Source organism: Tiliqua scincoides, chromosome 4 (assembly GCF_035046505.1).
Source record: "Tiliqua scincoides isolate rTilSci1 chromosome 4, rTilSci1.hap2, whole genome shotgun sequence".
NCBI lineage: Eukaryota > Metazoa > Chordata > Lepidosauria > Squamata > Scincidae > Tiliqua > Tiliqua scincoides.
In genome coordinates, this window is record NC_089824.1 from 201,476,366 (window position 1) to 201,487,636 (window position 11,271).

Sequence of the window (11,271 nt, forward strand, 5' to 3'; positions counted from 1 at the left end):
TATTGTAATTAAGAAAACCAGTTCTTGTATGGGGGGCAATGCAAGCCCAAATTCTGGGAGGAGTAAGTATATCAGTATAGGGAAATGTGCACACATTAATAGTGGGACAGTAAGAGCCAAATATGAAATTATAAATGAAATTTAGAGTCCAGTCTTACTGACTTTTGTGGGGTCTTCTTTCCACTGGGACCGTAAAGCAGTCACAAAAGTCTCTCTGACAGCATGCCACTTGGTGCACTACCAGAAACAGTGGTGGGAGGATGGTGATGTGGCAAAAAGGGGCAGAGGAGGGTGGTGATGCAGTGAGGACAGGGAATGGGCAGATCCCATCCCCTGTCCACAAGGGGGCAGGATTAGCACACTGACTGCAGCACAGATAGGAAGGCTTGTGCAGGAAGATCTGATCCCACGTGGACCTGTGCCAGCTATTTAGCTAGTGCAGGTCTGAGTAGATCCCCCTGTGCCGTAGAAGCTTACCACCAGGTGAGGGAATGATTGTTCTCTTACCCAGAGGAGACCTCCTGGACTGCACTTTACCATATGAAATGCAGCGGTTGCATTTTGGTGCCACTGCATTGGTGGGGGTAATGGCTTTGTGGTGTAAAGAATAGGGTTGGGCTGTTATAAGGAAACTAGTCTGAATGCACTACAACAGATGGAAAGTGTTTTAATGTCTTGTTTTCATTTCTGAAAAAGGGTCTATTAAGCTTAGCAATGAATTTTTGTATTGGGGAATTTATGCTTTCATCTGCTGGATTCCATTGAAAATGAATATAGAACTCTAGTCTGTTCAGTGTTAAATTTTCTCCCAAAAGTAATTGCCTCCGGAGGAAAAGAAAATGCACACTATCAAAAATATTAATTGCAAATTATGCAGTGGTGCAGCCTAGAGATGGTTTTGTTTTTCCTGGTGAAGAAGCGAGGGAGGCCAGGAAAACTGCCCTAGATTAGAGAAGGATGGCCATTTTTTCCAAATGGATTTGTTGTGATGATCATTGTGTGTCTTTAATTATCTATCAGTAGCTCATATCTCTTGATGGCCAGAGAGGGGAACTGAATAAGAATGACATGTCACAAGCCACAGTGAAAATCAGTGAAAATCACAAGCCACAGTGGAAACCACAGAGCTCTTACAAATATCTCTTTATTTTGTGTGTGTCTCCAATTATCTTAAGGCTGTTTTGTTAATGGGTTATTGCAAAGGCTTGAAATAATGACTTGTCCCAACTAATTTATTTTGCAGCTTGAATTTCAATGGAGTTCATTTGGCATCCGCTGGGCAGTTTAGCGACTTCCTGGGAAGCATGGGACCAGCTCAGTTTGTGGGTCGCCAGACCTTGGCTACAACCTCCATGGGTAAGGAATAGAACACCGCTAATCAAATTCCACGTACTCTAGGCCTACAATCTCTAGACCAGCCATTTCCAACCTTTTTCAGCTTACAGCACACTGACAAGGCACTAAAGTTGTCAAGGCACACTACTAGTTTTTAATTACTTTATTATGTAGTTAATTAATTAATTAATTAATTAATATATTAATATAATATATTAATTAATATAACTAAGGGCACAAGCCTAACCAGGTCTACTCAGAAGTAAGTCCTAGTTTGTTCAATGGGCTTACTCTCAGGAAAGTGTGGTTAGGATTGCAGCCTAGATCATTACATGACAATGAAAGAAATTCCCAGGAAGCTTGGAGGGGGAGGTGCATGTGGTTTCTGGAAAGGTTTTGAAGCAGGTCTGTTCAAACTGTTATCAATTGATATGTTCCGATATGCCAGGAGGTGTTGGCAAAGAGAGATGAGACGGAGCATACTGGAGGGACAGTGAGGAGATGTGGCTGAAACAAGTGCAGGATTCACTGGGGTGGGGGGGGAGAGAGAGAGAGAGAGAATGGGAGGCAACTGACTCTGGACTTTGGAAGATGGGGAAGAGGGAGGGGTGGGGAGGGGCAGTAAGAGGGGTTAACTGCAATTATGATGGGGGATATGTGTGCAGGAGGGGAGGAGGTGGGTGAGGGGGGAAGAAAAGCATCACTTGCCTGCTCATTTATTCAAGAAAGAGTGTGACCAAGCCTCTGTACGTCTACTCAGAAGTAAGCCCCATTATAGTCAATGGGGCTTACTCCTAGGTAAGTGTGGATCGGATTGTGGCCCAGTGCCTTTCCTGCCAAAGCCTTGCCAGGGGAGGCAACGCAGGCAGGGTCACTTTGGGGCATTGCTGGCAAGGAAAAGGGTCTCTCCTGGATCCTTCCCAGGCAGCTACTTCTGGCTCCTACCCTGCTTCCACCTTCAGGCTCACTCTCACTCCCCCCCCTCGCTCTTGCCGCTGGCCCTCATTCCCTCCACGTTCCACCCCACCCGTTCTTCCAGGCTTCTCGAGCTGCCTGGCTGGCTGCCCAATCAGCATGCGGGGCAGGCACCTGCAACAGCAGGAGTGTCCAAGCCCCTGCACGGCTGCCCCTTTTTCTCCTGCTGCCGTGAGATGCTGCAAGCTGCCGCTTCTCCTGCGCACAGCAGCTGCTGCTGCCGCCTCCGCCTGACTCCTTGGCACGACGGCATACCTGAGGCAGCCTCATGACACACCAGTGTGCTATGGCACAGCAGTTGAAAACCGCTGCTCTAGACTATGAATCAGTGACCTTGACAATATTCAGTGCTCTCGGTGAAGTCAAATACATATACATCCCAGGAAATTAGATAGGATTTTTTTTTTAGCTTCAAATGAAAAACTCCATATTCTTCTCACTTCCCTTCCACCACTCCCTTTCCTTTCTTCTATAGTCTCTCTTGTGTCTGTTATAAAGCACTGTGTACATAGACAGTTGCCCAAGTGGACCAGTGCTAGCTGGGCTGTCAGAAGAACCCAGTCTCTGTGTACATGGTAGGCTGAATGTAGAAAATCAGCATGTCCAGGATTTCCTGTGGGTCATAAGGGAAGACCTAACTTGTGCGTAGTTATCATTTGAAGGCAGGTCGCAGAGCTCTGCAGTATTACAGAATCTCATGACAGAGTTCAGGAGTTTATCAAGACCTTCTAACATAAGCATATTTTAGATAATCTAATGTTTGTCTATAACTTTCCTCTTATTTGATGTCCAGGGGATGTGGAAATCGGATTACAGGAGCGAAATGGACAACTGGAAGTGGACATCATTCAAGCTCGAGGACTGACTCCAAAGCCTGGCTCCAAAACCCTTCCGGGTAGCGTTTTTCAGTCTCTCTGAATTGTGTCTTTGTCTTTTACAAACTGCTAACTCTACCTCCACAAAATGCTAGGGAATGGCTAGCTCAGCATTTCTCAAACTGCAGGTTGGGACCCACTAGGTGTGTCAGGAGCCAGTTTCGAGTGGGTAGCATAGCACATAGCTCAACTGCCATTGAAAATACGGACCTGAAATTACAAGCTACAGATCTGCTGGGCAGGGCAGGCTCCCAGTGGGAGACAGCAGTGGTGCTTTGCCCTGAATAGATGGGATGATGAGACACTGGAAGGGCTGTGAGGCTGGAGACAGATCCAAGTCTGCATTCGGCTTTGACTTCTGAGTTGGAATATTTAAATTCAAGCTATGCAAAATAACAGCATAACACTCTGTGTAATGGGACCTTTGGCTGATCACAGCTTAGATTTGAAGCCTAAATTGATGATGTCACTTCCAACCATGACATCACTTCCAGTGGATCCCAACAGATTGTCATTCTAAAAAGTGGGTCCCAGTGCCTACTGGGAGAACCACTGGGCTAGCTCATTGCTTGACACTGACAGAGGGTGCTTTGGTCATGTATGGTCTCTTTAAGAGGCCATCTCTCAGAAGACTTCAGGATGAGTAAGGCCATGTTGAGAGAACTGGAAAGAGTCTCAGTTTTGCAGTTGATGCCTATACTTGGATTATGTGATCTCTTCAGGAACCCAAACAGTCCTAGGCCAAGATGACCTTGAAACAGGGGATGTTCAGATCAGTTGTGTTTTTCCCCCTCCACCAATACTTTTGAGCAGGGAGGTTCCCCATAAATTGATTCATGGTGCATGCCACTTGATTTCAGTCACCCAGGACAACCTACCCCAGTTAGAACCAGGGAAAGGAGCCAGTGGGCAGCCAGTGCAATCAAAGGGACGTGGCAAACTCATATTTCAGCTGGATGGCACCCAACCCCCTATGCCTTTCCCATACTTAAAGTTTTGGGAACAGCAAACAAGACCAAGATCTGTTTTCAGTGGGGAATGTGGAATATGGGCAAAGGGAGGAAAGTTGGGGGAAAATGCACATTCCACATATTTGAGATTTAAAAAAAAAAATGTTTCAAAGGAAAGCTATGCCCCAAGGTGCTCTAATCCAAATATATACATAAATAAAATATACTCTTCCCTTATTATCTGTACCTAATTCATTCCTGAAAACAGACCATATAGCAAAAATCTGGATGAGTAGAATTACTACATTGATTTTGATGGGAAAAATTCTAATGTGTTCCAAACCCATTCCAGGTTCATCCAAAAATCATCCTAAATGCCTAATACCATAAGGGAAAAAATTATGTGGCATGATAAAATAGAACAAACAACAAATCATAACAACATTATGCAACATCAATAAAGTGCTATAGTGGATGATGAAAATTTTTCACAAGTGCTAGAATCACATAATGAGGTTTAGCATTTATCCACTTTTCCCATGAGTTTTCTCTCCTTCTATTCTTTAGGACCCAAATTCAGTGCAAAAACAGGTACTTACAAATGGTCCAGCTGCAGGGTGGATAAGCCAGGCTGTTTACCAGCATTTCCCAGGACAGAGAGGGATGGGATCCCAGTCATATGTGACAAAGTTGTGCTGCCACTTTCTTGGATGCTCTTGGATTCTTGGATGCTCTTGGATCCTTGCCAGCTGCCCTTTTGTGTTTTTTTACTTGGCATGTAAAGCTGATCCAGTAATATCAGGACAGCGATGGGAGATGTTAAAGCTTTCCTACTTCCCCCTGCTCTGGTCCCAATCCACAGGAGCCCAATCCAGCTATCATCTGGATCATTTAAAGCAGAGGTGCCCAAACCCTGGCCCTGGGGCCACTTGTGGCCCTCGAGGACTCCCAATCCAGCCCTGAGGGAGCCTCCAGTCTCCAATGAGCTTCTGGCCCTCCGGAGACGTGCTGGAGCCCACACTGGCCTGATGCAACTGCTCTCAGTGTGAAGGCCAACTGGTTGACCTCTTGCATGAGCTGTAGGATGAGGGCTTCCTCCACTGCTTGCTGTTTCATGTCTATGATGCTGCAGCAGCAAAGGAAAGGCTGGCCTTATATGTGCAAGGCCTTTTATAGGCCTTGAGCTATTGCAAGACCTTCATTCATTCACTTAAGTTCCATCTCTAATATATTCATTTATGTAAATTTATTCAAATTTGAAATGTGAATTCTTCCCCCCCCCGGCCCCTGACACAGTGTCAGAGAGTTGATGTGGCCCTCCTGCCAAAAAGTTTGGATGCCCCTGATTTAAAGCCTAAAGAAATGACTGTAGGAGCACCACCTTGACAAAGCAGATCAGGGGTGTCCAAACTTTTTGGCAGGAGGGCCACATCATCTCTGTGACACTGTGTTGGGGGCCAGGGGGGAAAAAATCCATTTACATTTCATATTTGAATAAATTTACATAAATGAATATATTAGAGATGGAACATATAAATGAATTAAGGTCTTGCAATAGCTCAAGCCCTGTAAAAGGCCTTGCACAAAGCAAGGCCAGCCTTTCCTTTGCTGCTGTTACTGCATCACAGACATGAAACAGCAAGCAGTGGAGGGAGCCCTCATCCCACAGCCCATGTGAGAGGGCAAACAGTCGCCCTCACGCTGAGAGCAGTTGCATCAGGCCAGCACTGGAACCAGCAAGTCTACAGAGGGCCAGAGGCTCATTGAAGGCTGTGGGCTCCCTGCAGCCCAGATTAGGAGTAGCTGAGGGCCGCAAGTGGCCCCTGGGCCGGAGTTTGGGCACCCCTGAAGCAGATTGTAAAAAAAAAAAAAGTTATTTGTATGTAATGTGAGAAGAGACCAGTGCTCACTGTGTGCTGTTCTTCCAGCTGCTTACATCAAAGCCTATTTACTAGAGAATGGGGTGTGCATTGCTAAGAAGAAGACCAAAGTGGCTCGCAAATCTTTAGATCCCCTTTACAATCAAGTGTTGCTTTTCCCAGAGAGCCCACAAGGCAAAGTATTGCAGGTAAGACAGATGTATGATGATGGGTTGGGTATGTGCAGGGAACCATATGTGTGTGTCCCCCCTGCTGTTACAGAGCAATCCTAGGTATGTCTGCCCAGAAGTAAGCCCTATTTAGGTTAATAGAATTTACTCCCAGTTAAGTGCTCCCACCTCAGTTTTGTTCCCAAGTGCGGTGCTTTACTTCATAGAAGTGAGGAGCAAATATGCTCCTGTATTAGAGAAAGTAGGAGAATCCTCCCTGAAATAGCGTCTAAACTGGGTTCCTATTTTTTGTTACACCAACTATTAAGAAGCAATCCTCACCCTGTTTGAGAAGCTTGTGTTTCGTGGTCACACTATAGCCTAACAGAATGTAGGGAACTGACTTTTGTTGTGATTTAGGCTGTGTCCAAGTAAGTGCAAGCACACACACCCCCGCTTCGCCCCCCTTAGGGATGCGATCCTGGGGTTCACTTCCCTGCCCTTACCCTTCCCCCGCAAAAACTTACCGAGGGAGTAAAGCTCCCTCGAAGTTTGAGAACCACTGGTCTATGCAAAAGACTCTTTAAAGAAGTATTCAGGGTCTCTGCTCCCAGCTGGTCAGCTGAAAGCCTGATAGAGCAGATTTTAGAGATGAAAAGAGGTTGCAAGGAGTTGGATTACATGACTTTAAGAAGTGGAGCCTGCTCAGCTTTAAAACAAACATTGAGCCAAAAATTTAAGAAATCTGGCCCATAGATTTCTAGATACTCTAATCCAGGTTGGCCAGCCTCCAAGCATAGAGGCGCAACAGGCAACACCAAAGATCTTATTTAAAAAAATGGAATGGATTCTTTCAACCTCAGAGTTAAAGGCAGGCACCCAAGTTTGGATGCTATAAAGAATTGGGGAGAGATTTTGGCATTAAAAATACATATATGAATTGCCCCAGGTATAAAAAAAAAAGTGCAGAATAACCTGAATCATAGATTTTGTAGTTTTAATCTCAAGGAGCCAATGGTAAGTCCAAGATCATTTACCAAGGTGGAGCCCATTTATCCATGTTAGTTCTGTTCTGTGACCCGGCACAATTAACAAAAAATTGGTTGTGCTAAATTCCATAGAGTTAAGCACATACGCTGCAGCCTGACACTTGGGGCTGGAAGGAAACTGAGGCAGCTGTTATCAATCCCTTCCCCTCGATCCTTCGCCTCCCCCTCCTTCCCCTTTCATAGGTGGGATGCTGAGCTTTTAACAGTCCAGTCCTATGGGTTTCTACTCAGAAGTAAGCCCCATTGTAGTCAATGGGGCTTACTCCCAGGAAAGTGTGGAGAGGATTGTAGCCTAAATCTCATACTTTGCTTGCTGGGAAGGCTTGCTTGTGTCAGTGATTGCCTGCACCATCTGGGGGAAGGGGAATTCGGAAAACACGCCCTGGGTTTTTTTAAACCAATTCCCTCTGTTGCTACCACACCTGCCCCTGTGTGTTTGTGTGTGAGAGTGAGAGTGAGAGATAGAGCGAGAGCGAGTGCCCGCTCCACCTTGCTGCACGTGTTCTGGCTACAGAGATTTTCTGCCTCCCCTTCCCCTCTTCATCCTCGGCTGGCTCAGGGGCTCCAGAAGTGTTACTGTTCCTTAGGAAAGGGAAACCTCTTCCATGGCTCCAGGAAGCCATGCCTTCCAACTTTTTCCCTACCTGGGCAAGGCGGAGCCTTTTTGCAGTGTTTTGTGACTTTCAGTACCCCCACCCCATTCGGGTTGAGACAAATCAGAAGATAAAAAAAATCTGTGGATAAATAGGCTGCACCTGTATAGTGGAAATTCAGACCCAAGTATTTGAATGTTTTTACTTGTTGGATAGATTTGCCATGGAATAGCCAAGAACAATTTTTCCAGGAAATATTTAAAATGTAAAACATAATGACTTTACAATTCTACAAATCTGTAAGTGGTGGTAAGTAAAAAAGCAAAGAAGTTGAATAGATAGAACAATGTCTGGATTCCTGGAGACGCTTCCTATTCCTCTTGTTCGCTAGGCACTTTATCTGTCCAACAGTCAGACATAATTGTTCCTTCCTTTGCAAGTAGCAATGTAGAATAAAGTCAGTTAGTTGCATTTTCCACTGTGGAAATGCAAATCCTGTTGACCTTCCGTTTGGGTGCCCTTCCCTTCGTCTTCAATATGGTTCAGGTCAAGGATGTTTTGTATGAATGTTCTGTCATACCCGCCCGCCTCTCATCCATGCAATATTTTTATGAGCTTAACATGATTCTCCCTTCTTCATTCCCCCATTCTTGTTTTCAAGGTAATTGTCTGGGGAAACTATGGACGTATGGAGCGTAAACACTTCATGGGAGTCGCCCGGGTTCTCTTGGAAGAATTGGATTTGTCAACTTTGGCTGTAGGCTGGTATAAGCTTTTCCCAACATCGTCCATGGTGGATCCTGCTACCGCTCCACTCCTGCGCCAATCCTCACAGCTTTCCTTGGAGAGCACAGTAGGACCTTGCTGTGATAGGTCTTAATGAGCACGGGAGTTCAGGGGGACTGCTTCTCTTTTTCAAACCATGCTGTCAAGGTTTTGTTTGCTGGGACGCTGTCCTCAAGTGCATTGCATCTTCAATCCGTCCTTGGGGGAACCTGAAGGTGAGGACAGCCAAGTAACCTTGGACAGAGGCCAAGATGGAGGCCAGTGACCTTTCTCCATCCAAGTAGGAGGAGCTGCCTGGCATGAGTTCTAATTATGAAGTGACACACACACACACAACACTCACTTTTTGTTTCCATCTTTTTCACTGTCATTCATGCTTCCTTATGCCAGACCAATGTAAAATGTTGAAAAGTTGCAGCATCTTTTTTAATTGGGGGAGATTTATTTTAACTTTCCCTTTTACAAATTTGAAACGGTGAATTTTTGGCAATTCTTAAATGTTCAGAACAAATCTAAAACAAAACAGCAGTTTCAGGGGAACTTTATGGATCCTGTAAGGGTTTCTCTTTCTCTCCCTTCTTTAGGGATGAAAAAAGGGAACTGCAACTATTTGTTTAGAATGAGTTCCACAGTTCTGTTTGATGTACAGACATTGTACATCACTGTATTTTTTTTACATGGTGCCAAATTACCAGCAGTGTCTTTTACTATAGGACTTAGGCCAACTATACTGCTGAAGTCTTTTTTGTTAGGAGTAGCAAGAGAGTACGCTTTGGTTACACCAGCCAGTTCTAATGTGAAAGAGCCTAGAGAGCAAATTAACTGGAGTGTTGTGCAGAGAAATGCTAAATGTGGATAGGAAAACATGCAGAAAGAGCTGTGATGTGTTAGCCCATTGCTAGAGAGGGACACTGCGAACTTTGTAGATGTAAAAACTCCCCGCGCCTTTAGCTCAGCATTTGCTGTGCTTCCCCTTGTTGTGGTTTTGCTTCTGTATTCTGGTCAAGCTTTGTATTATTACAAAGTGCATATCTCGTTATGTGCCACACACTTCTGGAATGGGGATTGGTATGAGTTAGCAATGCTCTATTCCATCGTTGCAAACAAAAGGATAATAGGTTGCTTTTGTACACATATAATGGAAATGATCTGAAGATGGATTTCTGTTAGAGGTTGAATGCAAGAAACTTTTAAATTCTTGCACTTCAAGAAAAGGAGCGCTGTATGAAGGAGGCTTGATGCAAAGTGACCTGGAGAGACAGGAAGAGGAGCATCTGGTTTTTCCAAGAGATCAGGCCCAGAAAGTGTTAATGAATTAAGGGCATTTTCACCAGTGACACTTCATGTGCTTTTAACCTCTTGCATCATTTGTGTGCCCATGTAACACACTGTTGAGTGGGCAAGTGAGAGGGAGGGATGTCTACTTACATGCATTGTGTGTGTGTGTGTTTATGTGTGTGGCCAATGAGTGGATATACTCTACCCATAGTGCATTACTGGACCTCTCTTAGCCATGATTACCATAGAATTCCATACATTCCAGGCTTGGCAAATGGGGGAGGGGGCGTATCATCTCCAGTTCTATCTAGAGGGGTGTGTGGAGATCCTGCAGAAGAAAACTTACTTTTGAACAGAGTTAATAGGAATCAGTGGAGCAGTGAGACCGTTGTCAAAAAACTGCAGGTAGTAAAGTGATTTTTCAAGTCACTTGTGAAAACGCCCTTGTCACTGAAAGTAGGATTTGTGGATTTTTTCTTTCTTTTAAGAAATGCAAAAAATGAAAAAGGATTATGTAAATATTGAATGTTAATTGATAAAGAAGAGACCTATATATACTCTGCAGACACCACAGTAGGCAGCAATGGTCAGCAGAAAGAGTCACCTATGGTACAGTAGCTGGGCAGTTCATTTGATAGAGCGGATTACATAAATGAAGCAAAACAGTTTACTTGGACAGGTCCCGAAGCTCTAGAGAAGGATTTTAGACTGGCCAGGAGGCTCTGTCTATATTTAGAGCTATGCTTTTTACTTTACTAGCTCTTCCTTTTCGTTCTCATGTCTGACAAAGGCTTTCTTGCTGCAGTCTTGACATTGTTTTGCTTTTGCGGGTGTCCAATGTTGATCTCACTTCACGATTTTCCTGTGAAGAACACCCTGTGTTCGCACTTAGGGGGCCTTCAGGAAATGGCTTCCTAACCATTTGTTATAGCACAACCTAATTTAACCAGGTCTAAACACAGACTGCAAAATAAGCATGGCTAAAGCATGAATTGCGATAGAATGAAAGCTAGACAGTTGTATGTTATAGGTAGCGTTTTAATGGTTTGGGAAATGATGACCAAATGACTACAAAACAAAAAGGGGGGGAAAAAACAGGCCCAGTTATGAGCTCTCATAGAAGTAACCTAATATAGATAATAGAATAAAGGAAAACTAAGAATTTTAAATAGATTAAAGTCAGGGAAGCCCCAAAGCTTCAACCTAATTATCTTAAATTTCTTCTGTGCCTGTGGTTTCCAGAAAACTTCTTTTCCAATTTTGATTGTCAGTTTTGGCTGAAGAAAGGCACTTGCATGCCAATCAAAATATGCTGTGACTCTTTTTTAATTTAAAAAAACACATTGACTGTACTTCAAGCTGACACCACCACATTTGTGTATAGTAAATACCAGGCAATAT

General features: G+C 44.3%; 1 protein-coding gene across 2 annotated transcripts in view; it reads left to right on the forward strand.

Annotated features, from left to right (window-relative positions):
- The window catches only part of RIMS4 (regulating synaptic membrane exocytosis 4), a 97,425-nt gene extending 88,739 nt beyond the window's left edge, over positions 1–8,686 (forward strand). For both annotated transcript variants that reach the window (XM_066625750.1, XM_066625751.1), the window contains exons 3-6: positions 1,244–1,356; positions 3,104–3,205; positions 6,064–6,203; positions 8,468–8,686. In XM_066625750.1, coding sequence (XP_066481847.1) covers positions 1,244–1,356; positions 3,104–3,205; positions 6,064–6,203; positions 8,468–8,686 — 574 coding nt within the window. The remainder of the gene's footprint in view (positions 1–1,243; positions 1,357–3,103; positions 3,206–6,063; positions 6,204–8,467) is intronic.
- The last annotated feature ends 2,585 nt before the right edge of the window (positions 8,687–11,271 follow it).